Source organism: Panthera tigris, chromosome E2 (assembly GCF_018350195.1).
Source record: "Panthera tigris isolate Pti1 chromosome E2, P.tigris_Pti1_mat1.1, whole genome shotgun sequence".
In the NCBI taxonomy this organism is placed as follows: domain Eukaryota; kingdom Metazoa; phylum Chordata; class Mammalia; order Carnivora; family Felidae; genus Panthera; species Panthera tigris.
Window position 1 is genome coordinate 7817801 of NC_056674.1, and position 27839 is coordinate 7845639.

The 27839-nt window shown below is 59.7% G+C and overlaps 2 protein-coding genes across 5 annotated transcripts; one reads left to right on the forward strand and one right to left on the reverse strand.

The window, feature by feature from the left end:
- Nucleotides 1-15388: 15388 nt before the first annotated feature.
- Nucleotides 15389-22210, reverse strand: EMC10 (ER membrane protein complex subunit 10). 2 transcript variants are annotated; one of them, XM_042970410.1, is made up of 8 exons: nt 22023-22210; nt 20793-20865; nt 19763-19872; nt 18726-18830; nt 18207-18388; nt 17853-17946; nt 16845-16931; nt 16558-16628 (listed from the first exon to the last, which is right to left on the reverse strand). In XM_042970410.1, exons 1-7 carry the CDS (start codon nt 22134-22136, stop codon nt 16845-16847), a joined length of 765 nt encoding a protein of 254 aa, XP_042826344.1. In that variant the 5' UTR covers nt 22137-22210; the 3' UTR covers nt 16558-16628. The 2 variants fall into 2 exon arrangements, with proteins under 2 accessions (XP_042826343.1, XP_042826344.1); XM_042970409.1 differs by lacking the exon at nt 16845-16931 and having other exon boundaries at nt 15389-16628.
- A 148-nt stretch (nt 22211-22358) lies between these two features.
- FAM71E1 (family with sequence similarity 71 member E1) lies at nt 22359-27485 on the forward strand. 3 transcript variants are annotated; one of them, XM_042970425.1, is made up of 5 exons: nt 22359-22503; nt 22610-22809; nt 23182-23312; nt 26443-26716; nt 27315-27485. In XM_042970425.1, the coding sequence occupies exons 1-5, from the start codon at nt 22431-22433 to the stop codon at nt 27369-27371; spliced, it is 735 nt and encodes a 244-aa protein (XP_042826359.1). In that variant the 5' UTR covers nt 22359-22430; the 3' UTR covers nt 27372-27485. The 3 variants fall into 3 exon arrangements, with proteins under 3 accessions (XP_042826359.1, XP_042826361.1, XP_042826360.1); XM_042970427.1 differs by having other exon boundaries at nt 22361-22503; nt 22709-22809; XM_042970426.1 differs by having other exon boundaries at nt 22363-22503; nt 22691-22809.
- Nucleotides 27486-27839: the final 354 nt, after the last annotated feature.

Genomic DNA, 27839 nt, shown 5'->3' on the forward strand with positions numbered 1-27839 from the left:
GTCCAGGACAGTGGGGGGGGGGTGGGGGGGGTGGGGGGGGGCACAGGTCAGTCCTGGGCTCAGAAAGCCCCCTTGGGGATGGTGTGGGGACAGCCTGGCGGCCAGGAGGCCTGGGAGAAGGCTGAGGGTCCAGATGGGAGAGGACAGAGGCCTGAGTCCAGACCCTGGGGAGGGGAAGAGGGACACAGTCGGGCGATTCTGGGGGCAAAAGGGAGGAATGAGGGCCAGACCCCTGGGACCCTGGACAGTGGAGGGCCACCCCCAACAGACGAGGAGAGGTTTGAGGTCTGGGGGACAGGCTGAGCTCAGTGGGATATAAGGGATGTGACAGACCAGGTGACATCGGGGGAGGGAGACCCGGGTCAGGGGCTCAGGAGATGGCTTCGGGGGTCTGTCCCCGGGAGGCATGAGTGTGTGTGAGCCCAGGGAGGGAAGCAGGTAGAGCGGGGCCTGGGCAAAGGTGGGGTCCTCTTTTAGGGGTGGCCAGAAATGGGGGAACCAGAGGCACAGGGAGGCCATGGGCAGGGAGACGCAGGGTGTTGTGTCCCCGACCAGGCCTCAGGCTGGGTCCACCCGGTCGGACAGCAAGTTTCTTCCAAGGACACAAGCTGAGCCTTGACACCCGAAAGAAGGCGGGGTGCAGACACAGCAGGACGCCCTCGTAAAGCCAGCCTGACGTGTGGGACTTGGGCTTGGCGCCTCTGGTTCCCAAGACTCCCAGAGGTCAAAGGGCAACTTGTAAAGTGAAAAGTCAAACAGCACATGAGAGAGAAACGGCTGGGGTCCTGGGTCACCCCCACCTTCGGGGGCGGCGCCCACACCACCCTGCCCCCTCTGTGCCTCTTCAGCCTGCTCGCTGTCCCACACCCGGGTCTCGACTCCTCCCTCCCTCCCTCGGTGGTCTCTCTCTTGGTCTCTCTTTTTGGATGTTTCTGTGCCTCCATCAGCCTTCATCTCCCTGCGCCATCTCGGGCCCCCTCTGCCCTCTGTGCCCTGTCGCCTGTCCCATGCCGGTTCCAGACAGCCTGGCGGGGCTCCCTGAGTGTTTCTATTCTTGGGCCTGAGTGACCTCCCCAGGTGCCTTCTCCGCTGTGGCCTAATATGGTCCGAGTGAGGAGCCGCAGCACCGGGTGGGACCTGGGGAGGGGGGGGGGTCGGGCCCCCGCCCTCCCCTCTCCTCCCCTCCCCTCCTGCTCTCAGCCCCCTCCCCGGCCTGCGCACCCATTCGGTGCTTCCTGTCTGCCCCTCACCACGCAGCATGCGCCCTGCGCCCTCACTAGCCCTCACCTTCGAGGCCGCCACTTCTCCGGGAGCAAGGCCTGGCTCAGGCTGTCCCTTGCCCCGGGGCGCCCGGCCAGGCGGGTCCCCAGAGCTCCCGGTGGTGAGGGGGCTCCCCGGAGTCCTAGGCCGCCCGTTGGGGGGCGCACCACGCAGACCCGCGGGGGCCTGTCCGCCCCGCCTCGTTCCGGGAAGGGGGGACGCAGTCACGCGGCAGGTGCAGGGTGGGGTGACAGCTGTCCCGCGCCCCCCGGTGCTGACAGCTGAGGCCCGATTTAGCTCTGGGAGCCCGGGGGCTGACCAGATAAGGCGGTGGCGGGGAGTGGTCCCGCCCCCAGGGCGCCCCTTAAATTGCCCAGATGGGCCTGGGGGACGGCCAGCCGCTGACGCCAGGTGAGGGACCACGCGCCTTCCTCGACTTCCCCCCGCGGTCTGCCCGTGCAGCGGCTGGGCCCTCTCTCTCTCTCTCTCTCTGTCCCCGTCTCCCTCCCTCTCTCTCCGCCCCCGCTTCCCTCCGTCTGTCGATCCGTCTCTCTCCTCCTCTTCCCCCTGCCCCGCTCCTTCCTTCCTTCTCCCTCCTCTTCGGTTCCTTCTCCCACTCTCTCCGTGGCTCCCCTCCCCTTTCTAAAATCTTGGCCCCTCGTCCCTGTCGCTCTTCTCTCTTCTCCCTCGTCTTCGCTTCTGTGTCTCTCTCTTCCTCGTCTTTTCCCCTCCCTCCCCGCCTCTCTCCATCTGACTCTTCCTCCCACCGACGTCTCCCCCTTGGCCCGTCTCCTCCGTCCCTCCCCCACGTGTCTGGGCCTCACTCTCTCGCGCTCGTCTCTCTCCACCTCTCCCCTCCGTCTCCGTCCCCCCGACCCTGTCGCCTCCTGCCCCCTCCCCCCTCCAGCTCCCGTCGGAGGCCGCCAGGCCCTCTGCTGCGGTTTCTGCTCAATAAAGCCGTTCTGTCCTCACTCTCTCGCTCCCCTGGCCTCCTCCTTTCCTTCCTCACTCCTCCGACCCGATCCCGGCGGGCCTCCTCTCCCAGAGACAGCAAGAAACTGAGGCTGAGAGACCGACCCGAGAGGCTGGGGAGAGAGACAAGAAAGACGATGCAGAGGACACCCGGAGTCAGTGAAACAGAGAACCAAAACAGGGGGCCAGAGACTCAGAGGTGGGACAGACTGTGGGACGGCACAGACGCCCAGGGACACACACAGTGAGACACAGAGGGACTCAGAGACCCAGAAACGGAGGACCGGGCAGCGCCCCGCCCCCCTGACACAGCTGAGCAGCCCCCCCCTCCCTCCCCTCCCCAGGCCCTGTCAGGCCCGGGACAATGCGCCCTTGTCCCCGACCCCGCTCCAGTCGGGCAGCTGGAGGGTGGGCTGGGGTCCCTGGGTGGGAGGGGCAGCCACCAGCCGCCCGGCTCCGGCCTCCACCCTCAGACTCCCTTCCCCCTTCTCCCCCATCCTCCTCCCTCTGGCCTCCCAGCCTGCTTTCCGCTTTGCCAGGGAAGGGGAACAGGCGTTTCCAGGGCACGTGCTGTAAGGACGTGAGACGCCTCCTGGCCTCCCCCCCCCACACCCCGCACCCTCCTTGTCCCCTTCCCCTGGACCCCCCCCCCCCCCCCGCGCCTGTTCTTCCCAGAGCGTCCAGCCCCGGCTCCCATTCCTGGAGGAAAACGGGCATTTTTAAATCCCTAAGTGTTTGTCGGGCAAGTTCCACACACCGCCTCTCACCTGATACTCTTGGCTCTGCTGTCCCTTTCCGCCCGCCCCGTTCCCTGCACTTCTTCCGATCCGTCTGAAAATGCGCATTTGTGGGGCACCTACTGCGTGCTGGGAAAAATTTACAAACTGTCTCCTCTCTCAACTACACTTTTCTCCTCCCCTGATTCCTTTGTTGTCCCTCTCTCCTTTCTGACCTTCGGCTCCCTCCCTCCCTCCGGGAGGAGGGAGGAATGGACCACATATTGAGCACTTACTGTGTGCTGGGTAGTGTTTACACATCTTCCCTCCCTTCCCCCACACCTTCTTCACCCCCTTCCCTCCCCCTGTCTCTTCCTCTGTCCCCTCCGCATCCTTCTGGGCTCTCTGCTCTCTTCCAAGGCAAAAGAACACACATTTACCGAGCACCTATGGCATGCCAAACAATCGCCCTGTGCTTCCTCCGCTGTCCTCTCCTCTCACCCTGCTATCTCACGGACCTGCGGTTTCTGCTGCTTTCTGCTCCCTGCCCAGAGAAGGAATGGGCACTTATTTGAGCACCCATTGTATGCCAGACAATCTCCGTACACTCTCCTCCCCCCTCAATTCTCCCTGTTCCTTTCATTTCTGACTTCTCCTTCTTTCTTCTGCTCCATCAGCTCTTCCTTGGGGAAGACGACAAGCAACTAGGGAGCACCTACTGTATGCCAGGCAATTGACAGTCCATCTCATCTCCTCTTGCCTCTTTTTCCCTGTCCCTCTCGCTCTGCCAGGCTTCTCCCTTCCCTGGGCCCTCTTTTGGGAAAGAGGAAGGAGCATCTACTGAGCACCTCCTGTGCGCCCCATGATTTGCCTGCACTACCTCCGCCTGTGCCTCCTCTCCTCTGCCAGTTCTTGAGGTTCCTTCCTTCCTTCCGGGCCGCCACCCTCACGGCCTCCTCTGCCCTCGACACCTCAGCCAGCCTTCCTTTCCCTTCGCCCGTGCCTGCGTCTTCCTTTTCCTCTTGTTCTCTCTCTGCCCCTAGGAAGACGAGGTTGCATTTACTGAGTGCCTCGTGGGTACCCACAGCCTAACCTACACACTCGCTTCTCCTGGGCTTCCTTCTCTGCTCTAGCTCGTCCCCCTCCTCTCTGCTCTGTCTGCTCTCTCCTGGGGAAGGAGACAGGCGTGAATTTAAGCACCTGCTGTGTGCCGCTCCTACGCATACACTGCCATGGCTCGCTTCACTGCCTCTGTTCTTCCTTCTCCTCTTCCTCTCTGCTCCCTTCCCTCCTCCTGGCTGCTTGTGTGCTCATTACCAAGGAGGGGAATGGGCAGTTATTAAGTACCTACTGTGTGCCCGCTGTTCTACATACACCGTCTCCTTCCCTCACAACTTCTCCTGTTTATTCTCTCCGCTGGAGCCTACGCTTCCCTGTCTTCTTTCTCCTGGGAAAAGAACTATCACTTAATAAGCACCTACTGTATGCCCAGCAATTTCCACCGATGACTCTCTCTCTCCTTAGGCTGTCTTTCCTCCCGTTTTTCTGCTATGATGGTCTCTTCCCCTTCTTTCTGACTTGTTTCCTCTCTCCTGGGCATTTCGAGCACCTACTGTGTGCCAGGCTCTTTACAAGCACAGCCTCCCCTGCTCACTACCTCCTTCCCCTTCCCCCTCCCCCTTCCCTTCTGCTGCCTCTTCGCTTCCTTCCTGCTCTCAGTGCTGCCGAGGGGACAGGGAAGGGGCACTGGTGGAGCACCAGTTGTGTGCTGGGTCATTCACACACACTGACGCGCCTCCTTCCACCTTCTGTCCCGCCCTGCCCCTTCCCCGCCCTGCCCCTCCGCTGGCTTCCTGTCTTTCTCTTGTTCTTCCTTCTCAGTAGCGGGAGCTCGGCACTTCCAGGCAGAAGGGATCTCGGGGGCCCTCCGGGGGGTCTGTCACCACCGCTGCAGAAGCGCAGGCCACGGTGACAGCGAATCCGGGCTCCAGTTTGATTCCTTCATTAGAGAAAAGAGCGGATGTGGGTAATGGCCACTCTCCGGTGTCGGTGTCGGGGAGCGACAAGGGGACCGAATGAAGGCTGAGAGAGACGGCAAGAGAGAAAGTGCTAGAAGGGAACAAGGGAGGCAGCGGGTGCCCAGTGCAGGAGGCGCCTTACTACCTCCCCCCCCTCCCCCCCCCCAGCCGATGGCCACACCGAAAACGGAAGGGGAAGGGGGCTTTCCTCCCTCCCTCTCCCCCCCCCCCCCCTCGCTCCCGTGTCCGCCCCACCCCCACCCGCCAGCCCGCCTCGGTCAGACCCCCTGACCGGCTGCCTTGCGTCTCTCTCACCCCCTCTCGCTCTCTCGTCTCTCTCAGACTCTCTCTGTGACTTGCGCTCTCAGACTTTGTCTCTCTCACGTTCTCTCTTTCTCTGACTCTGTCTCTCTCAGACTCTCTCTCCGACTCTGTCTCTCAGAATCTCTCTGTCTCTCCTTGAATCTCTCTCTGGCCCGGTCTCTGTCTCCGTCCCTCTCTTTCTCTCTCTTTCGCTGTCCCAGACTCTCTGGCTGAAACTCTCTCTCTCTTTCAGACTGTGTCTCTCTCAGACTCTTAGACTCTCTGACTTTGTCTCCCTCCCTCCGTCTTTGACCCTTTCTGACTCTCTCTCTCTCTGTCTCTCAGACTCTCTAGGACTCGGTGTCTCTCAGACTATCTCTCTGTCTCTCTCAGACTGTCTCTTAGACTCTCTCAGACCGTGTCTCTCTCAGTCTCTCTTCTAGACTCTCTATGCCTTTGTCTCTCAGACTCTCTCACACTGTCTCCCTCAGATCCTCTCTCTCAGACTTTCTCTCAGACTCTTTTAGGTCCTCCCTCAGACTCTTGTCTCCCTGACCGCCCCCGCCCCTCTCTGTCTCTCAGACTATCTCTCTCTTTCTCAGACCGTCTCTTAGACTCTCTCAGACCTTGCCTCTCAGTCCCTCTTGTAGACTCTCTAGGACTTTGTCTCTCAGACTCTCTCTGACTCTCTCAGAGTGTCTCCCTCAGATCCTCTCTCTCAGACTTTCTCTCAGACTCTTTTAGGTCCTCCCTCAGACTCTTGTCTCTCTGACCCCCCCCCCCCCCCGTCTCTCAGACTATGTCTCTCTCTCTCACACTGTCTCTCATTCAGATTCTCTCTCAGACTCAGTCTGACTCTCAGACTCAGTCGCTGTCTCTCATACTATCTCTCTGTCTCTCAGACTGTCTCTTAGACTCTCTCTTTCAGGCTATCTCTCTCGGACTCTCTCACACTTTGTCTCTCTCAGAGTCTCTCTCTTTCAGACTCTCCAGGACTCGGTGTCTCTCAGACTGTCTCTCTGACTGTCTCTGTCTCCCTCAGATTCTCTCTCTCAGACTCTCCGTCTCTCCCTGTCTCTCTCTCAGATGCTCTCAGACTTTGTCTCTCTCACAGTCTGTCTCTTTCAGACTCTAGGACTCGGTGTCTCTCAGTCTGACTCTCGGACTGTCTCTGTCTCTCTGACTCTCTCACACTGTCTCCCTCTCATTCAGATTCTCTCTCAGACTCAGTCGCTGTCTCTCAGACTATCTCTGTGTCTCTCTCTCTCAGACTCTCTCTCAAACTCTCTCAGATTTTGTCTGTCTCAGAGTCTCTCTCTTTCAGACTCTCTAGGACTCGGTGTCTCTCAGACTGTCTCTCGGACTGTCTCTGACTCTCTCAGACTCTCTCACACTGTCTCCCTCAGATCCTCTCTCTCAGACTTTCTCTCAGACTCTTTTAGGTTCTCCCTCAGACTCTTGTCTCTCTGACCCCCCCCCCCCGTCTCTCAGACTATGTCTCTCTCTCTCTCGGACTCTCTCAGACTTTGTCTCTCTCACAGTCTGTCTCTTTCAGACTCTCTAGGACTCGGTGTCTCTCAGACTATCTCTCTGTCTCTCTCAGACTGTCTCTTACACTCTCTCAGACCTTGTCTCTCAGTCTCTCTTGTAGACTCTCTAGGACTTTGTCTCTCAGACTCTCTCTGACTCTCTCACACTGTCTCCCTCAGATTCTCTCTCTCAGACTTTCTCTCAGACTCTTTTAGGTTCTCCCTCAGACTCTTGTCTCTCTGACCCCCCCCATCTCTCAGACTATGTCTCTCTCTCTCTCGGACTCTCTCAGACTTTGTCTCTCTCAGAGTCTCTCTCTTTCAGACTCTCTAGGACTCGGTGTCTCTCAGACTGTCTCTCTGACTGTCTCTGTCTCCCTCAGATTCTCTCTCTCAGGCTCTCCGTCTCTCCGTCTCTCTCTCAGACACTCTCAGACTTTGTCTCTCTCATAGTCTGTCTCTTTCAGACTCTCCAGGACTCTGTGTCTCTCAGACTGTCTCTGTCTCTCTCAGACTCTCTAGACTTTCTATGACTTTGTCTCTCAGACTCTCTCAGAGTCTCTCTCAGACTGTCTCTGTCTCTCTGACTCTCTCACACTGTCTCTCATTCAGATTCTCTCTCAGACTCAGTCGCTGTCTCTCAGACTACCTCTCTGTCTCTCCCTCAGTCTCTCTTAGACTCTCTAGGACTCGGTGTCTCTCAGACTCTCTCCCTGTCTCTCAGACTGTCTCTTAGACTCTTTCAGGCTGTCTCTCTCAGACACTCTCAGACTTTGTCTCTCTCAGAGTCTCTCTCTTTCAGACTCTCTAGGACTCGGTGTCTCTCAGACTCTCTCCCTCCCTGTCTCCCTCTCTGATTCTCTCTCTCCGACTGTGTCTCTCTCAGACTCTCCGTCAGACTCTCGGACCTTGTCTCTCAGACCCTCTCAGACTCTCTCTCTCTCTCTCTGACTCTCAGGCTTTGTCTCTCTCGACTCACACTCTCTGACTCTCTCTTTGTCTCTGACTCTCTCACACTCTGTCTCTCAGACTCTCTCGGACTGGCTCCCTCAGGTTCTCTCTCAGACCCTCCGTCTCTCTCCCTGCCCCTCCCTCAGACTCTCTTCCCTCTCCGACCCTCTCTCTCCGTCTGACTCGCAGACTCTTTCTGACTCTCTCTCTCACTCTGTCCCTCAGACCATCTCAGGCGTTCTCTCTCTCAGAGACAGAGTCTCTGTCTCTGATTCCCTGTCTCAGGAAGTCTCCTTCTTCGTCTTTTTCCTCACCCGCTCCCCTGTCCCCACCCGCTTGGTCTCCGCATCATCTCTGACCCGCTCTCCTCCTCGCACCACCTTCTAGTTGCTTCTGCGCACACGGTCTTGATGGAGTCTGGCTTCTCCTCCTCCTCCCCCCCCCCTTGCCCCTCCTCCCTCTCCCCCTCTCCCCCCTCCCCCTTTCCTTCCCCCTCTTCCTCCTCCTCCCCCTTTCCTTCCCCCTCCTCCCCCTCCTCCCTCTCCTCCTCTCCCTCCTCCCTCTCCCCCTCTCCCTCCTCCCCCTTTCCTTCCCCCTCTTCCTCCTCCTCCCCTTTCCTTCCCCCTCCTCCCCCTCCCCCTCCTCCCTCTCCTCCTCTCCCTCCTCCCTCTCCCCCTCTCCCTCCTCCCTCTCCCCCCTCTCCCTCCTCCCCCTTTCCTTCCCCCTCTTCCTCCTCCTCCCCCTTTCCTTCCCCCTCCTCCCCCTCCCCCCTCTCCCTCCTCCCCCTTTTCTTTCCCCTCTTCCTCCTCCTCCTCCTTTCCTTCCCCCTCCTCCCCCTCCCCCTCCCCCCTCTCCCCCCTCCCTCCTCCCCCTTTCCTTCCCCCTCTTCCTCCTCCTCCCCCTTTCCTTCCCCCTCCTCCCTCTCCCCCTCCTCCCCCTCCCCTTCCCCCTCCTCCCTCTCCTCCTCTTTCCCCCTCCTCCTCCTTGTCTCCTTCCCCCTCCTCCTCTCCCTCCTCCCTCCCCCCCCTTTCCCCTCCTCCCTCTCCTCCTCTTCCTCTCCCTCCCCCCCTCCTCCTCCTCTGCCTCCCCCTCTCCCTTCCGTCCCCAGCTGGGCCTCCCCCCACACCCCCACGCAGGTTTTCTTTATGCCTCTCATCGTGCTCCTCAGAGTTACTCTTTATGTCACACACACCCTCCCCCAATTCTGAACCGAAGCTCCTGTCCTTCTTCACCCTCCCCCACCCAACCCCACCCCGACTGGCTCCCTGCCCCGCGGCTCTCACCCTCTCCGGAAGCTTCTCTCCTTCCCCCAGGACTTCAAGCCCACCCCATACCCTCCTCCCCGCTTCACTCCGCCCCCCCCCCTCGTCTGCCCCCTCCCTTTGCCCTCCAGGCGGTGGCGACGGGGACGGAGGTGGCATCCACACAGCAGCGCCCAGGACTGGAGGGGCCGCTCTGGGGGCCCCGTGTGGCAGGTCCCCCACTTCCCTCCGCTTCTCTGCGCGCCTCTCCTCTTCCTCTACTCCTGTCTCCTTCGCTTCCAGCTTCTTTTCCTTGTATCTGCTTCTCACGCCAACCTCCCGTTCTTCGGGTTGTGCTCGGGGAGCACTGTCCTGCTTTCCACCTGCCAGTCCCTGCTCCCCTCCCCGTCTCCCGGCTTCGGGCCCTCTCTCACACGCCAATTCTGTCCCCCCACCGTCCCTCCATGGGGTCTCCTATTCCCCCCCCTCCCCTTCTGTCCACACTCTCGCTCGGCTTTTCACTGTACCTTCTTTTCAAGGACTTTTTACTCCTCTTTCTGCTCCGTCTCCCCCCCCCCCCCCGGCCCGGGTCCTCCCGCCCTTGCGTCTCTACCCCCTCCACGCCCTCCCCCCAACATTTTCCTTCTCCATTTCTCCCCCTGGTGTCGTCCCCGAGGGTCTCCCTCATCCCGTCCCGTCCGTCGGTCTCTCGGCCCCACATCTGCCCCTCCCCCCAGGTCCCCGGCCGCGCCCCCGGCCCCCTGCCGCCTCCGACAGCGGGGAGGCCCCCGGCCGGGTTCCCCCACGAGCTGGTGACACCCGTCTCCTGCCCCCGAACAGACAGCCCCGTGGCTTGGGTGTCCCATTTCGCGACAGTCAGGTCACGTCCCGGGACCGCCAGCCCGCCGGTCTCCAGCTCCTCGCGCGCCCGGGGCCGGGGGACACTGCCGGCGACCCGGAAGGGCCCCGTCTCTCAGGAGGCGACACAGCCTCCCTTGCCTCTTCTCTGGCTCCGGCTCTGTCGTTCCTTCGGCCCCCTTCATCACCCGGCACCTTCCGCACGCCGTGGGCTCCGGGCTGTCGGTGTTCCCGGCTGTCACTTCTTCGTCTCCTGTGACACTTCTTCCGTGACAGAAGCGCCCGCGGCGTGGCGGCCGGGCGCCGAGGAGGGAGAGGCGTCTCCGCAGCGGGGTGTGACCTCGGTCTCCGGTCGCCTTTCCTCGGCCGGCCCCCCGCCCACCCGACCCCGGCCCCGGCCTCGGCTTCGGGGAGTGAGCGTGCCTGCCCCTGCCAGTCTGCGCGCGCGCGCGCGCCCATCGGGGCCGGCCCGTGCGCGCGCACGCGCCTGTCTGTGTGCGCTCGCCTGTGCCTCTGCGTCCGCGCGCGTCTACCTGTGCGCGTGCGCGCCCCGGCCCCTGCGGGGGGGCCCCCCTCCCCCCGCCAGTGTTTCCGACCCCCGCTCCCTCCCCCTCCCGCTCCCCAGCCGCCCCTCACTGCCCCCCTCACTCTTAGCGCGGCTTTGTGCTCTCTCCTCCCCATCCCGTTTCTTCCACTCCCTCCTCTCTCACCTCCCCACCCCCTCCGGGGCTCCACGCGCGCCTGGCACTCCCCGCCCCTCGCTCACACCCCTCCTTTCTCGGCCTCTCTCCTCCTCCGCCCCGCTCTATCCCGCCTGCTCGCTCGCTCGCTCGCTCGCTCTCCACACTCGGGTCCCCCTTGTTCTTGTCTCAGTTCCCGTCCGCTCTCCCCCCTTCCTCTGCCTGCTCTCCTCCCTGTCCTGCCCCGCCTTGGCCTTCTCATCGCGGCCCTGGCCGAGCTCTCCCTCGTTCTCTGTCGCTGTCCCCGTTCCTCTCCGTCCCCTTCCGCTCTCCCCGCCCTGCGTCTCTGCCTTCTTACCCCGTCTGGCCTCGCGGCTCCGGTTCGCTCCTCCGCTCCGCGCCCTCCCCTGCTCTCCCGGACCGTCTTCTGCCTCCGCCCGTCTTCTCCCGTGCGTTCCCTTCCACTTCCGACTCTCTCCCTTCACCTCTCACCCTCCTTCTCCTTCCACAGACGTCGTTCTCCCCGCCACCGTCTCCCCTCTCCGCCTCTCTCTCAGGGCCTCCCCCAGCCTGTCTTCTCGGTCTCCCTTCCTCGTCCCCCTCCTCATTTCGTGTGTTTCCCCCTGCGCTTTCTCTTCCCTTCTTTCCTCCTGGCTCCCCTCTCCTGCTGGCTTCCATCCCTTCTCTCCCCACCCCTTCATTCTCTCTCCCTCTTTTCCTCTCTCTCCTCTCTGAATCTGCTGCTTCTCCCTCTCTCCCCTCCCAGACTTCTCCCCTCGCACTGGCCTCCTTTCCTCTGAGCCTTGTCTCCCGGGAGGCCCCTCCACGCCCAGCCCCCCGCAGGGGCCCTGAGCTCCTCTCCCGTCTCCCTGCCTGAAGTCTTGAGCTGACATCCACCTGGGGATCGGTGCCGCGTTCGTGGCAAGAGGCTGGACGGCCCGAAGCAGGGCTGCGAAGCCTGCGGCCCCCCGAGGTGCAAGGGCATGTGTGACACCCTTTCTCTCTCTCTTTTCTGTCTGTCCTGGACCCTGGACACTGCCCGGAGGAAGCAGGCCTGGCCCTGGCCCAGGAAGGAGGAAACGAGGAGCTGGCTCAGAGACCGGGAGTGAGTTGCCTGGAGACCACAGCATGTAAGTGGCAGGGCAGGGACTGGCTGGGCCGCCCTGCTCCTTCCCCACTCTGCTGATCCCTGGTGGGCTTGGTGAGCATGGTGGGAAGGAGGCTGCCTCCTTTCTGCCCCGTTCCCCTCCCCAACCCCCCACAGTGCTCTCTTCCTCAGGCGACATGGAGCGTGGGAGGACCTCACCCGACTCCCATTTCACGGATGAGAACGTAGGCACCGGTGTTCCCGAAGATCAGCATCTGCTAGGACAGAGGCTTCGTGGGGACGCCGGCCTTCCCAAAGGGCCAACAGCACCCCCTGCAGGGCACTTCTCTTCGTGGAGAGGGGCCACGTGGGCCCGACCTCCCCAGAGTATCCGGCGGAGTATCCTATGGGCCTGGGAGGTATTCTCTGGCGGCGCGAAACCTTTTATCGCCGCCTACTGATAAAGGACGGAACTGCAACCCGGCTGGATTAGGCACCGTGAATGGCCTCGAAGAACACAAAAACAAAAAAACCCTGCAGGGACTGGAATGCTTGGGGGGAGGGGTGGGTGGGAGGAGAGCTGTTGGTGGGGGGAGTGGAGACGGGAAATTTGCAAAATTCTGTAAAAATGTGAAAATTTTTACTCCTGGTCAATATGGAAACATCATACCCAGCAAGCTCTTTGGTTTTCAACTGAAACCTCCACCCTTCACGTTTTCAAGTCATGCCATGGGTGGGTTCTTTCCGCGTTGCCATGGAAATACAAGCATGACTCTTCCCGGAGAAACAAAGGAAAGTTGCTTGGCGGCCTGTTTCTAGGAATTGGGCCACGTTGAGTTTTCCCCTGTAAGGACACCATTGTGTCCTGCTGAGATGGAAGGTGGGTGCCAGCAAAGGAGAATGACTGACAGCTAGAGATGCCCCAGTAAGCGGCCGATGCTCACTGGGTTAAATAATGGAGGCTACAGAACTGTTTCCCAAAGTACCTGCTACAAGGCATAATTTGCCATAGGAGAGTCTTTAAAATACTTAAATTATTAGCCTTATAGATTTTATTTCTTTTTAATGTTTTTATTTATTTTTGAGAGAGACAGAGCACCAGCGGGGGGAGGGGCAGAAAGAAAAGGAGGCACAGAATCCGAAGCAGGCTCCAGGCTCTGAGCTGTCAGCACAGGGCCCAACGTGGGGCTCGAACCCACGCCCATCAAGATCATGACCTGAGCCAAAGTCAGATGCTTAACAGACTGAGCCACCCAGGCGCCCCAGCCTTACAGATTTCAAGAGTGCCTGTCCTACAACGCTGTCCTAAGCATATCTAAATGACAATATGAAACCCTGGAGTGGGAAAGGGGTTTCCTACACGCCAGGGAGCAGGTAACATCTTGGGGGGCAAAGAGGGGCATCCAGAGGGCGAGGCAGGAAACCCAGGAGGGAGGCAACCCCTCTATTGAGCACTTACGTAGCAGGTGCCCTCCCATCTCAGACCAGAGGACAGGAGGCCAGAGGAGGGAGAGAGTGGGCTCCTCAGGGGCAGAGAGAGGGGGGGAGGACAGAATGGGGTTGAGGCTATGAGGGGGTGGAGGGTGCCTCCGGCCTGGCCGGTGGTATTTGAGGGACTCACCTGTTAGGGCTGGGGGGTGCTCACCAATGAGGCTGAAAAGGAGGAATAGAACAAAAGCTACTGGGCCTCAAAGGCAAGGCAGAGGCCCTGGGACTTTGTCCCGAGGGTGCTGGGGAGCCGCGGAGAGGCTAAGAGTGGGGGAGAAGCGAGGACAGCCCTGGTGTCAGAAATCCCCTCATGAGGCCAGGGAGGAGGCGGCCAGGGCTGGGGCCATGGGGACAGAGAAGGGGTGAGGCAGGGAGGAACAGCAGAGTAGGGCACAGCAGCGCTCTGGTCTGAGGTCAGGTAGGTGGCGGCACCGCACGCCTGCGTACGGATTCCTGCAGGAGCTCTGACTGGGGGCAGACAGGTGGCGGTGACTCTCAGAGGTCCCCGAGAGGACACTCTGGGTCTGGAGACCAGGAAGGGGGTCTGAACTGGAGGTGGGCTTGAGGACAGTCAGCAAGAAGAGCTCCAGGGTGACAGGGAGGAGGTGGCTGAGACCGCCCCCGGCGAGTCCCCACCTGGGAGCGTGTCCTGCGGACACGCGTGCATGTGTCCAAAATGAGGCAGGCACGTGGGGATTCCTGGAGTGCTGCGTGAAACCACCCAAAGGTCCATCCACGAGGGGCCCATGAACTCAACCCCAAGCCAGCCATGCACTCTGCATCCAAGATGGAAACCTCTCTGGTTTAAAGGGGAGGAAAACACTAGAGCAACACACTTTGTAAGACGATTTACATACACATTCGCGTGGTTACGTAGAGAGTATCTCCAAAGCAGTGCACAGGAGACCGAAGATGCGGGCGGCCCCCCAGGAAGGGGAACGGGTACCAACCAGGCTGGGGTGAGCGCAAGGCCCTTTGCTTTGGATCCTATGGTATCTTTTGAGTTCTGGGCTCTATCCCGGATACCCTGATAAGATGAAATAGTAAATGAACTCTCCGGGGACAAGCAAGAATTAGGAAAGTTTAACGTGGACAGAACCCCAAGGAGCCTAAACTGGCTCAGACGTTGACTGGAATATACCACAGATTAACTCTGCTGGCTCCAGAGTGATCAAAAAACCCCTAGAGAAAAAGAAAGTAATCAGATCGATGAAGATCTCAATCTCAATCCACTAAAAAGTTACAAAATGGGGGGCGCTTGAGTGGCTCAGTCGGCTAAGCATCCGACTTCGGCTCAGGCATTATCTCACGGTTCACAAGTTCGAGTCCCGCGTCTGGCTGTGTGCTGACAGCTCAGAGCCTGCAGCCTGCTTCGGACTCTGTGCCTCCTTCTCTCTCTGCCCTGCTCCTGCTCGTACCCTGTCTCTCAAAAATAAATAAAACATTTTTAAAAATTACAAAATGGTCCAACAAACGCCTGGGGCAAGAACGCACCTGCAAATGAGACAAAGGGTTAAGAACTCGGAGTCTGAACCCTGTCCAAGAAAGCACCAGTAAACACTACCAGGGCAATCTTAGAGGTCATATGAAACACAGACAGGAGAAACATGAGACATGCTGGCACATGCTGGTGGAGAAAGAAATGCCAGGTTAGAATAACTCGGGGACACTGCCCTATGTATTAAAAGTCACAAGGGCGCCTGGGTGGTTCCTTCGGTTAAGCGCCGACTTTGGCTCAGGTCACGATCTCACGGTTTGTGAGTTCGAGCCCCGCATTGGGCTCTGTGCTGACAGCTCAGAGCCTGGAGCCTGCTTCGGATTCTGTGTCTCCCTCTCTCTCTGCTCCTCCCCCGCTCATGCTCTCTCTCTCAAAAATAAACGTACATTAAAAAAATTTTTTTATGTATTAAAAGCCACAAAAGGGGCACCTGGGTAGCTCAGTCGGTTAAGCGTCAGACCTCAGTTCAGGCCATGACCTCGTGGCTCGTGTGTCTGAGCCCCACATTGGGCTCTCTGTCGTCAGACATTTTTTTAGTGTTTTTAAATAAACATCTCTCTCTGCCCCTACCCCTGCTCTCTCTCAAAAATAAATAAACATTAAAAAAAAATCTTTTTTAAAAAGAGCATTTGGGGGGAACAACTGCCCACCACACCCCTTTTATGTCGTTTCGCCAGTAGAGCCACACGAGTGCGTCCCCTTTTCATAAAAGTGTCTCCGATCTGCCGTAGAGATTCCACTTTTAGTTCTGAGTCCCCGGGAAAAGAATTCAAACTCACCAAAGAGAGCCTGGATAACACTGCTATTTATTAACCACACTGAGCAGGAAGCTGCATGTGGAACATTTGGGGAACAGTTTAATCAACAGCCATATGACACCGTGGAGCGTCGCACAGCCATTACGGCGGCCTCGCGAGCCATTCGTGTGTGTTTCGGAATAATAACGTACAGTGAACGGCGGAAATTCAGTAAAGCCTGGGCACTGGGATTTCCTTGGAACCAAATCGACGGTTGCATTCGGCTGCTGAGTTGTTTTTTAAAACTCGGATGTATTTCAATATACTTTTGAATGTTTTTAAATAGACAAAGGGAGGGGGTGATCAACAGCAAAGCCAGGCAGTGGCCTCCCAGTGCCCAGACAGGGAAGACATTCCGGACAGGGAAACGGGTTCTATTTACATCATCCGGCCCTCGACTCCACTAAGTATTAGTTTTGTTTTCACTTCTAACATAATTTCTTCATGCCCCAAAGCTTACCGAAGGCCTGGCATCCTGACAAAGCAGCCTAAACTGCTCAGGGCCATGGGCAGATAAAGGCCGGGGGAGGATCCCAAGGCGGGGCTGCTGGGAGGACCAAGGCGGGGCTGCTGGGAGGAACGGAGCCTGGGGGGGGGGGGGGGCGCTGGGGAGGGGACCCCTGGCCAGCCCACACCTGCTCTGCGCCAGGCCCCTCAGGGCAGACAGGTGGGAAGCACATGGCCCAATCCAGTGTCAGACAAGTTAGGGGGACCATCTAGCCCAGCCTGGGACAGGCAGGACGAGAAGACTACGAACAAAGGCACAGAGGCTGGAGAGAACTCGGCATGTTCCCAAACTGTGAGGCTCGGGGCGGAAACGGGGGGACAAACACAAGGTCAGAGCTGGCCCAGAAGCTCAAGCTGCACGCTGCGGGCACGGGAAGCCTTTGCGGCTGCAGAGGGGCCACAGGGGAAGGCGGAGTGCACCAGAAGGTAGCCCCCAGCCACAGAAACAGCAAGGACCAGAGGGAAAGGACTCCTGGGGAGGGGACGTCCTCCCATCCTCACGGGACGGACACGGGATGGGCTGGCAAATCCTTCGGACAACCAAGGACACGGGCACTCTGGGCAAGAAGGGAGTTGCCTGGATGACAGAGGACCAGGGTGCTGACAGGCCCCTCAGCGGCCACTGCCCCCACCACCACCCCCGCCACCGCCCCCTCCCTGGCCCCCGGCGTCCGGCGCTCCTGACATCATGAGGAACAGGACGACGGGAATGATGTACATCCACTGTGGGCCAGAAAGGATGACAGACAGACAGACAGACAGACAGAAACAAGAGAATTGAGTATGAGCAGCATTCCCCCAGGGCAGGGAAGGTGGGGGCGCCGGCATGAGGGGAGGCCACGTGAGGGAAGGGGGCCCGGGTCCCCTACATCACTACAGGTTGGGGGAGGGCAGGTGGGGTGCAGGGAGGGTGGAGGCGGGAGGGGGCTCAGTCCTCACTCAGGCCTCCTGCGGCGGCGGCGTGGGCCCCGGGGCGGCAGGACGCAGGGCTGTGAGCAACACGGCCCCCCCGAGGATGAGGTGCCACTGGGGAGGGAGGGGGTACAGGTCAGGGCTAGGGGTGGCCATGGGGTCCTGTGGCCACTGGGGAGAGCAGAGCTGGGGCAGCGGGCCCTCTGCCTCTCTGTGCCTCAGTTTCCCCGCAGTTCAGCTGTCAGGCTGCCCTGAGGTCAGGACCTACTGGCAAACTAATGGAGGCCCCCTCACCGGCACCCTATTCAGGGCGGTAGGGCTTGGCATTCCCCACCCACAGTGGCCTCCGCCGTCCCCCGCCCTGGCCTTGTGGGACGAGCCTTCCGCCCTCGGTGCCCTCAGTTCCTCCCACCCGCCCCAGCCCGGCAGCACAAGCCGGGTCCCTCTCCAGCTCCAGACCAGCCTCCTGCACACCAACACCCATAGCCCTGCCTCCCTGAAGTGCCCCTTCGCAAAGCCGCTGGCGTCCCAGCACCCACCTTCTCTTTTCCCGATCTTCCCATTCCGCTGAAATCCCTGCCTCCCGCCCTGTTAACACCGGCCCGGCTCAGGCCTCTTCCCAGGCTCCTCCCAGAACAGACCCCGGCCTGGCCACAGCCCTCCACACTGCACTTCCTGCGGACGGGCCTCTCTCTGCTCAAGACCAGCACCGCACCTGCCCCCAGCTTGAGGGGCCATCCCTGCTCCCCAGCACTGCCCGGCTCTGGGCCGGCCCATCTGCGGAGACCGGATGTCCCGTGACCGCTGCCAGGAGCAGACACAGGCAGAGGCAGGGCGCACGGCTCCACGGTCCTCACCTGGTCCGGCCGGGCCTCGGGCTCAGCCCAGGTGCCAGGGGGACATGACCAGAGGCAACAAGCGAGCCCCGTGCACAGGAGGCCTGGAGAATGAGGAACAGGCCAAGGGCCACAGGGGAGAGAAGGGCAGAGGGGGACTCAGGATGGGAGGGAGAGGGGCAGGCAGAGCTCCACTCACATATTTGGCGAAAAAGGACTTCTGTTCCTGGGGGTTCTTGGCCTTCTGGGCCTGTTCCATCTCCAGGCGCTCAATGAAGGCAGCTGTCTCAGGACTAGGGGCGGGCCAAGGAGGAGACAGGGTAAGGGGCTGGGCTCAGCCCACAAGGACACCGGCAGCAAAGGCGGCAGCAGGACGGAGACAATGCTGTGCATGCCGTGCCCTGCACCTGTACCCTGCGCACCCACACCCTGGGGCACCCGCACCCTGGGGTACCCGCACTGTGGGGCACCCACATCCTGGAGCAACTGCACCCTGGGGCACCACACCCTGGAGCTCCCACATCCTGGGGCACCCACACCCTGCCGTCCTCACCCTGGGGCGGTGGCTGGTGGCTGTAGCTGCACAGAAGTGTTAAACAGCTCCAGGTCCACATCTTCTACTTCGTGGCCCCTGCAGCCCCCGGGGTGTGTCACCACCGACACACCCACCACGTTGCCAGCCACATCCACGTGCAGCGTCAGCTGGTCCGACAGGTGCGACTCCACCAGGGAGCACTAGGGGGGCAGGGAGGGGAGGGTCGCCACCAGACCTTGCCCGCGCCAAGACCCCCGAGCCTCCAGCCCCTCTCACGGGGCCCAGAAAGATCTTTCAAAGCCCTTCGTGGTTCCCTCCACCCTCGGGCACAAGCCCAAGCGTGACAACTTCCCCATTAGGCCCTGTGCTGCCCCATCAAAGCGCCCACCACCGGGACTGTCCCCCTCCAGCCCAGGAGACCCTTGAGAGCAAGGCCAGGCCTGAGTCTTCCCTGTCCATAAACGCTGGGGCAACAAACGGTGGAAGCCAGGCTGGGGCAAGTGGGAGGAGCGAGGATGGTCCTCATCACTGACTCACCGCGGGGACAAAGGAGGAGACGTAGCCACCGGCTTCTGGGCCATCAGGGGCCCCAGGGCGCTGAGGGACCCGGACACGGTATAAGCCATTCAAGGCCGCCACATCCTGCAGGGCAGAGGAGGGTGGCAGTGAGAGGGACAGCGCCTGGCCCCAGCCAGGCCGGGACTGCCATTGGGCCCGGGGGACCCTTCCCCAGTCTCGCTCAGCCAGCACTCCCCAATCCCTGACCCAGGAGTGACCCTCATACTGCTGGTGGATGAGGCCCTGCTGGTGGGTGAGGCCAGGAGCCACTGGGCGCTCCACCTGGGGGAGAAACCACGTCAAGGGGAGTAGAGCCCAGCCCACTGATGGAGTGAGTCCCAAGGACACTCTTCCCACACCTGGATCCAGCTGCCCCTTGGCCCACCCCATATGTGGACTCCCCAATCGCACGAGCAAGAAAGTCTCTTGGGAGGCAGCTGCGACAAACAATCACGTGGGCGCCATACAGGAAGGCTGGCGGCGGTGCACCATCTCCCACAGGGAGGGCACGTGCCTGCCCAGAATGAAACCTGCCGTCCCCAGCCTCCCTTGCCACTGCACCTGGCCAAAGGGACAGAATGGAAGCGGACTGTGGCAGCTTTTGTGAGCCTTCCCTAAAAGACGGCTGTTCCCTCTGCCCCCCCACCGCCACCCTCTTCTCTTTCTCTGGCCTGCTGCACCTCCCTGCCCCATCTCTAGGGAGGACTGAGCCACGTCTGGAAGGAGCCCGGCCCTCGAGGAGGCCATGAAGCAGGCTACGGCAGAAATCACATTCTTGCGTTAACCTTCGGTTCTTACAGGAATCTCTTTCTCCTCCCAAGCAAATCTCCTCCTAGCTGACTGCAAAGCGTCTTGGTTGAATCTGGAAAGGCGAGAGGAGCTAACTATATTAAACTTAGGGGAAGAGGACGTACTGGGTACAAGGAATGGTCCGGGCAGAGGCCCTGCAGCACGTGTCTCGTGCTCCAAGGCACACGTCCCCCGTATCCCAGCAGAGCCCCAGGTCCCCTCCTCACCCGGAGCCGGCCCCGCTCCTCCTCATTGAGCTGCCGCTGTGACAGGGACAAAGTGCCATCCTGCTGGTTCCAGAGCAGTGAGCCCCGCTTCCGAAAGTGGGCACTGTCATCTGTGGGGAGTCAGGGCTTAGCGACCGCTTCAACCTTCAATCCTCGCAGTGACCAGGTTGCTTCTCCCTCCTGAGCGCCCCGCCCTCATCTTCCCACCTGCAACGTGGGGACACCCCCCACCAAGTCCTGCTCTCCTATCTCACAGGGCAGTCCACAGCAGACATGTGAACACAACAGCTCCTAAGCCCTGCCTCTGCCTTGCCGGGCAGTCACCTGATCTCTCTGAGCCTCAGTTCTTTCACTATAAAATAGAGGGGCTTCCAACCGTTAGGCCATGTCGGAATCCATGGGGCTTTTCCGGGCAGATGCCAGGGACCGAGTCAGGAGGAGTGCAGAGGGTCCCAGGTTCAGTGTTTCAAACAAGTGTTCCAGAGTTTGGGACCTCAGACCTCCCCGGGCTGCACTGACATCTGTGCTCTGGGAATCTGAATGCCTGAATCCCAGTAGTTTAAGCTGGGCTGTAGAGCAGGTCCTGGCTCTGCCATTCACTTACAAAAGGACCTTATGCGATGCCCCTTTGAACCTCAGTTTCCCCTTCTGGAAAACGGGGCTATCCCTAACGCCCGCTGCGTTGCATGACTGCTGAGAGCACTTTTGAGTGAATACATGCAGAACATCTAGCCACGAATGCAGGGCACAAGGTGACTGGTCTGAAAAGTCTGCTCTGAGGTTATTACTGCTGCACTGGCCTTTCTGAAACTAGGATTTACTTTACAGGTGAGGGAGTATCCAAAGGTAGAGTTCTTACTCTCTCGTGCCCTCCCTGCCCCAACCTCCCCAGAATAATCCAAACACACTCCTAGGGGCAAAGCTGGTAGTAAATGGATGGCATGTCTCACACTGGGTGGCACCAGACCCACGTTGTTGACTTCACCTGGCACCAGGTAAGTGCCGAGACAAGGAACGTTGCTAGACTCACCGATCTCAAATGAGTGCTCCAGCAGCAGCCCCACGGTGCCACAGCCCTCACCCTCTCGACCTTCTGCCCCCGCCTGCAGGTGAGAGAGAGGTCCCCCGGTGAGGACAATCAGAGCCCTCAGCAGGGCAAGACCACAGACCCCGGGACAGATGCAGGCTGAGGAAGGAACCTTATTTTCATACTCTTTTCCAAACATTGACACTTGTCCACGATTCCACTGGGAACCGCCCCTTTCATGAAAATTCATGATCTGGACCGTCCCCAGAAAACTAGAGCCTGCAAACAAGCGTAACCTTGCTTCTAAGGCAACTATCTCCAGGTCACTTTCACACCTAGCATCATAAACATTCATGAGTTAAAGGATACCTGCGCTTGCTTCCCAACCTAATATTCAAGTGGCCCCTTTTTTGCCTTTAACAGCCACAATAGCCACCAGGCCTCCGGAATTCCGACCCTTATCAAGTACATACAAGAGACCACGCCCTCTGGGGGGTGCCTGGCTGGCTCAGGGGATTAAGCCCTGGGGCTTCAGCTCGGTCCCGATCTCCTGGTTTGTGAGTTCCAGCCCCACATCCGGCTGGCGCTGATAGCTCGCTTCAGATCTTCTGTCTCCTCTCTCTCTGCACCTCCCGTGCTCGTTGTCTCTCTCTTTCGAAATAAATAAACTTAAAAAAAAGAAAAATTCCACGCCATCCATTCCTCTAAGTTCAAATGTCTCCTACCTCTGCATCCCCCACCTTACGCCCTTGCACCTACTCAGCCCTCACACCTTCGCAAACCCGTGTCCAGATTTTAATCCTGGAACTCAAGATCCCGCCCTTCTCATGCATATTCAGGCACAGGACTCCGGTCCAATCACTCCAGAGCCCTTCTAACGGTTTCGTTTTAGCCGCCCCTATGTCTGATTCGCCAACATTCCACCCGAGCCACACCTCCTCCTGCATATTTAAGACTGCGGATCCCTAGTGGTGTTGAGCGTTAACTTGAGGTTCTGGCCCCAACGGCGAATCCTCGTTTTCAAACCACCCAAAGTCCAGGCACCAAGAGTCCATCCGAGGCCCGCCCACTCGTGTATGTTCACGAGCTAGAGCCTTCCTAACTATACTCTCACTTTCACCTCTTCCTCTCTCCTGGCCCTGCAATGCCTCGTTCCCACCTTACCCGATGTAAACACCCGAGACCCAGGATTTCCGTCAGCCCCGCTCCCCGTCAGGGTTAATGAGCACTCACCCCCCGCAGAGCGGTCCCGGACCGGCAGCCGCTGCCCCGCGCGCGGCTGGGGGCTGCTGCCGCCATCAGCAGGAGCAGGAGCAGCCGAGTAGCCACAGCGCCGGCCGCCGCCATTTTCACCCCTTCCCACCAGGCCAGGGGCGGGGGTGAGCCCGGCGCCTCCCATGCGCCTGCGCCAGTTCCTTGCGCCTGCGCACTAGCGCCCGCCACGGGCGTCTGACGTCACAGTGGCCGCCGCCACGCCCAGATCTAGGCACCTCCCCGGTCTCTAGGCACCGCCCCCTAGTATGACGTCACAAACGGGCGTCTCTTTGGTGAGTTCAAACAGGGTCCGCCGCGTTGTGACGTGATAGAGTCCGCGGCCCCACCCGTCCGTTTTCTCCGCAGGCACCTGCCTTCGCTCTCCTCATGGGGCGGGGCGTTGCGATGATGAGGGGGCACGAGACTAACCCGGCCCCGGGTGGAGCAGGTGGGATGACAGGTGAGAGGCGGAGCCGGGCCCGGCAGGGTTGGACCAGGTGAGGGAACCCCGTGAGGGAGGGGGCCGGCGACGCGCAGACTGATAGCCCCGATTCCCCTACCCTCAGAGCGCGGCTTCCCTGGGCCCTACCAGATGGGGGACCCAGGCCCAGCCTCCTGGACTAGACCCCCGAACTTCGCCCATCTAGAATGCCCCCTGGTTCCAGCCTTTCCCACGGGCCGGCCCGGACGGCTGCAGCGCCACCTCCTGAGCGGCGAGTTCGATCAGCTGCGAGACTTCCCCATCTTTGAGAGCAACTTTGTGCAGGTGTGGAGCCCCAGAACCCCTGACACCGAGCCCGGGCTTGAGGCCTGACCTCCTGACTTCAGGAGCCCCTGCTCTGCCTACTTCCGACCACGCTCCCATAACATTTATCTCCTGGAATTCCGGAGATAATTCCAGAAATTATCTCCTGGAACCCCACCCCCCAGACCTCTAGACCTTTAGCTTCTTTATGAACCCTGGCCTCTGATTCCCTTGGTTCAGTTTCCCTGACTTAACACCCGGATGACTCTTGACCTCTGACCCCGGGATATCTGACCCCGGACTTGGTGTTTAATAGACTTGGTTCATGACCCTTAACCCCACCAATCCTACCTTCCGTCTATCTGGCTTCTAACCTCTAACCCCTGGCCCCAGGTGACCCGGTTAGGAGAAGTCGCCAACAAGGTCACCATGGGGGTGGCAGCCTCCAGTCCAGCCCTGGAACTCCCAGACCTGTTGCTGCTGGCCGGCCCTGCCAAGGATAACGGACGCCTGCAGCTCTTTGGGTGACTGTCCCCATCCCAGCCTGGACTTCCGCCTTCCCCAGCTCTGGGCATCCTGGGCCCCCTGCAGCACCTCCTGTCACACAGATGACTCCCAGGGCGAGGCGTCTTGGATGGCTGCCAGTCCTCTGTGGGTGGCCATACACTCAGGAGAACAAGGGCAGGGTGATACACAGGGACCGGAAATCAGAGATAGAGGGACATGAGAGGGACAGCCCTCAGCCCCATGCTGGCAAGGATCAGAAGAATAACCGTTTATGTTGCGCCTACCGCATGCCAGGTGCCCCCTAGGCCATGCACATAATCTCATCTCTGGCCTAATCTTAATATGATGGGGCCCCTTAGCCCCATCCTTTGAGGCTCAGAGACCCACAGTGGGTCAGGGGTTGGTTGGGATTGGAATCTCTGGCCTCCTCATCATTACCGACCTCATTCTCTTTCTTTTCATGTTTCTTTATTCTGAGAGAGAGAGAACAAGCAGGGGAGGGGCAAAGAGAGAGGGAGACAATCCCAAGCAGGCCTGACATGGAGCTCGATCTCACAAGTCGTGAGATCATGACCTGAGCCAAAATCAAGAGTCGGACACTTAACCGAGGGAGCCACCCGAGTGCCCCACTGACCTCATGATTCTTGGGCTCCAGTGCCACACTAAACACCACCCCTTCAGGTCTTTCTTTTTTCATTGAAAAAGTAATGCAAACACACTCCAAAGTACAAAACATACACAGCACAAAATAACACCTTTCTCCCATCCTCTGCTCCTGCCTCCAACTCCGGCTGCAAATAACAAAACTCTTCCATACGTGTAGTATATTTACAGAAACAATGTGCCGATGGCTTTCACTTTTTTGACCACATCTCAACAGTTAACAAAAGAAAGGGAGGGAGGGAAGGAAGGGAGAGAGAAAGGGGACACACACACACACATGGGTCCACAGTCCTTTATCTACAATTCTGATATCTAAAAAGAAATCTGCAGCCCACTTGGTGGTAGAATCAGATTCTGACCTACACTAAATGGAGGCTCCCTGCAGCCTTTATTTATCCCACCCCCACCCCACCCCCCCCCGGAGAAGCTGAGAACACTTCACAAAGAAGCATGCTGATGCCTTACGGAGCGCGGGGCATATTCTTGCTCCTTCTCAGTGCTGTGCATTCCCACTAATTAACCTCACTGCTCGCTGAGGCATGACCCGCAGTGGGGGGAACTTAGGATGGTGCCGAGGGGTGCTTGGACCCCCATCATCTCCTTCAACACCCCCCCCAAATAAACACACCATCAGGATAAAAACACCGAGCTTGCTCTGAGAATGAAGCATCGAGACTCAGTCAGCCCCTAGTCCCTCACTTCTAACCTGTCGTGGGCCAGTCTCGACAAGCACCCCTCGGTGCTCACCCCCCCCTTTAAAAACCCGCAGGTGCGTGCCACATGCCGCTTTTGCACGCTGCGCCCTCCCCCACCAGCCCCGTATCAATATTCATTTCATGTCAACGGAAGCGCAACCAGCAGGCCCTTTTCTGGACACACACGAGTAAATACTCTGCCCCCTTACACCCCACTTGCATCTAGTGCTGTTACCGTATGGCAGGGAATGTCCTCGAATGAATGCCTGCCTCCCTGGGCTCATATCCTGGCTTCACCTCTTCGCCACTGGCTCTGGCCAAGTGCCCTACTTGTCTGTGCCTCGGTTTCCCCATCTGGAACATGGGGATAAGAGGAGAGCCCACCTTGCAGGGCTGTCAGGGGATACGCTGAGTAAAGGGCCATGAAGTGCTTGGGACAGCCCCTGGCCCAGGGTGAGCACCTTGTAAACATAAACTGTTATTCTTCCACTTGGGGAATGTAGTAACAGATCGAGCCGCCTACTGAGGGACACTGATGTTGCGGCTGGTGTCTGGGGGTTACGGCCAGTGTGGTCCGCAGAGGGCATCCAGGCGCACGGTTGTGAGGGCGTCTGTAAGATAGGTCCCTAGAGGTAGCATTGCCGGGCCAGAGTGGGGGGTGTGGCTACCCAGTGTGGTGGTCAAGAACACAGAGAAGACTTGGGTTCACATCCCCGCGGTGTGACCTGGGCCAAATTATCCACCTTCTCAACAAGCATCCATTGAGCACCTACCACGGATGTGAGCTGGTGGAAGGGCGGGGGCAGGGGGTGGGGGGAATGGGGAGCAGCTGTGAACAAAATGGAACCAACGTCTCTGCCTTCAAGCACACCTCCTACCGGGAAGGCAGACAGAATCAGTGGGGTGAGGTCTGTGCAGACGTATCAGAGGGGTAGGGGATAGGGAGGTCTGCAAGGGCGGACACGGCCGCACACAAGCCTCAGGTTGTAAACAGATCTTCTCCCTGAGAAGATGCTTTTGAGAAAGACATGAGAGAGATTAAGGGGCCAAGCCAACGGGGTGGCAGGGGGAGGTAGGAGCAGGGCTGTTGCTGGGGCTGAGTGAGCGAGGGGAGTGAGCAGAGAGGGAACAGAGGCGACAGATCCTGCGGGGTCTGGTGGTCAAGGTGAGGACTTGGCCTTTTCACCGAGCCACGGGAGGGACGTGACGCTCAGGTGCTGATGGGCGCCCTCTGGCGGCCGCGTGGGAACAGAGCGCGGCGAAGGCTGAGCCCGCGGCCCAGGCGGGAGAATCGGGTGACGGGGCCCGCTGGTCGCGGAAGGAGTTACAAGTGGTGGGTTCGGGGATACATTTGAACGGTGGAGCCGCCAGGATTTGGTGGCAGGATTGGATGAGGATGTGAGAGCGAAAGTTGGGCGAGGGGCAACTCCATGATTCCTGACCGAGCAAGTGGGAGGATGTAGTTAAGGTGGGGAAGACGAAGGGGAGCAGGTTGGGGTTGGGGAGAAGGTCCGGAATGTGGTTGATGGACCTGTTATGTGTCCGTTGTCATTCTCACATCCAACGGGGAGTTTCAAGAAGGCAGCTGTCTGTTAGAAGGGCCAGCGGGAGACACAAAGGTGCTTCGGGGGTGGATAAAAGTCGAAAGGCAGAGAAAGTGAAAAAGGCCTCTTTCTGGGCGGGGAGAGGGGCGCTGGGGTGGGCGGCCCCGACCCTGTAGGCGCCCGGGACCGCAAGGCTGTGAGCCAGGGAGGGTCGGCACCTGAGGTCGCCCCTTCCGCCCTCCCAGGCTGTTCCCCCTGCAGTTCGTCCAGCTCTTCGTCCACGACGAAAGCCGCTGGCAACTCAAGGTCAAGTTCCGCACAGGTCGCGCCTTCTACCTGCAGCTGCGGGCCCCACCCGAGACCCGAGACCGCGAGTTCGGCCAGTGGGTGCGGCTGCTCTACCGCCTGCGCTTCCATTCGGCCCAGGGAGCCGTGCCCTTCACGCAGGAGTACCCGACGCTAGAGGAAGGCGAGGAGGAGGACGACGACGACCAGGACGAGCTGACCGAGCGGGAGGCGGTGCGGGGGAGGGGCAGGGGGTGGGCGGGACTGGGGCTGGGTTTCGGGTCGGAGGAGGAGGCAGCCGGGGAATTTGGACTAGTCTGAGGGACAGGCTGGGGACCTAGGCTCCTGAGTGTGAGGGGGGACCTGGGGGCCTGGATGCCTGTGTTGAGAGTGGCAGGAAGGCCCAGACTCCTGAGTCCTGAAAGGGTATGAAATCTGGGTGCCGAGACCGCAGGTTCTCAAGGCAGGGCAGGGTCTGCAGGGCCTTGGGTCCACGAGCCCCTTGGCCACATAGTTTCCTAATCGGCACCCCAGCCCCCAGCCTCTCTCCCCTTGACCTGCTGCGGTGGAATATGGGCCGGAACACCTGGGCCCTGAAGGGCTGGGGTGGGCCAGACTGGGTGCCCAGTTCCCTGTAAGGCCAGGGGGAGGGGAAGGGCCCCCGTCCTTGAAGAAGGGGGCATTGAAACCCGTGGGGCCTCTTCCTCTGGAGACACCCCACTCCCCCCACCTTCCAGATAAGCACCGAGCCCCCCCCCCACCCACCCACCCCAAACTGCCGGTACATCTGCAGGTCAAGGCCTCTGAGACACTCTCTCTCTCTCATACCCAGCTTCAAGCCACGGAAGCCAGACTTGACCCACAGACCTCTGAACTCTGGGGACTCTGATTCCTCCACTAGGCTTTGAGGTCACCAAAGGACCAGAGATCAAAGTACCCTACGTCGGGGCCAGAAAGATGAATTATTAAAGTTAATAAAGATCGGCCACTTAAGAACCAACAACCAGGTCCTGAGCAGTTTTGCCATCGTCACCGATCCAACATGGCTGCCTTACAGAGTAGCTTTGCCAGTATGGCCGCCTCAGCCCGGTGCTCGGCCCGGCGTGTGGCTCCTGGGGCCACCTCGAGACCCAGTGCCCACCATTCCGTCCGTCATGGCTACCTCGCCAGAGTAGCCTTCCCCATCCGGCCTTTGGCTCCTCTTTAACTCACTGTAGCTGCCACTGCAGGGCCAGCCTGCCTCCCCACTCCCCCTCCCCCGCAGCTAGTCCGAGGGGGGCGCCTCCACGGGGGTCTTGATCCACCTGTGACTTGTCATTGCCATAGCAACACGCTGGCGGCCCCGAAGAAGCCGTTC

Excerpts from the sequence above, each read along its gene's own strand:
- EMC10 (XM_042970409.1), bottom strand. The coding sequence starts at position 22,136 with ATGGCGGCGGCCGGCGCTGTGGCTACTCGGCTGCTCCTGCTCCTGCTG. Across the intron at positions 19,873-20,792 it reads GGAGCACTCATTTGAGATCG|ATGACAGTGCCCACTTTCGG; the intron begins GTGAGTCTAGCA and ends GACTCCCCACAG. Across the intron at positions 18,831-19,762 it reads AGGAGCGGGGCCGGCTCCGG|GATGTGGCGGCCTTGAATGG; the intron begins GTGAGGAGGGGA and ends TCTGCCCTGCAG.
- FAM71E1 (XM_042970425.1), top strand. The coding sequence starts at position 22,431 with ATGGGGCGGGGCGTTGCGATGATGAGGGGGCACGAGACTAACCCGGCC. Across the intron at positions 22,504-22,609 it reads TGGAGCAGGTGGGATGACAG|AGCGCGGCTTCCCTGGGCCC; the intron begins GTGAGAGGCGGA and ends CCCTACCCTCAG. Across the intron at positions 22,810-23,181 it reads TTGAGAGCAACTTTGTGCAG|GTGACCCGGTTAGGAGAAGT; the intron begins GTGTGGAGCCCC and ends CCCTGGCCCCAG.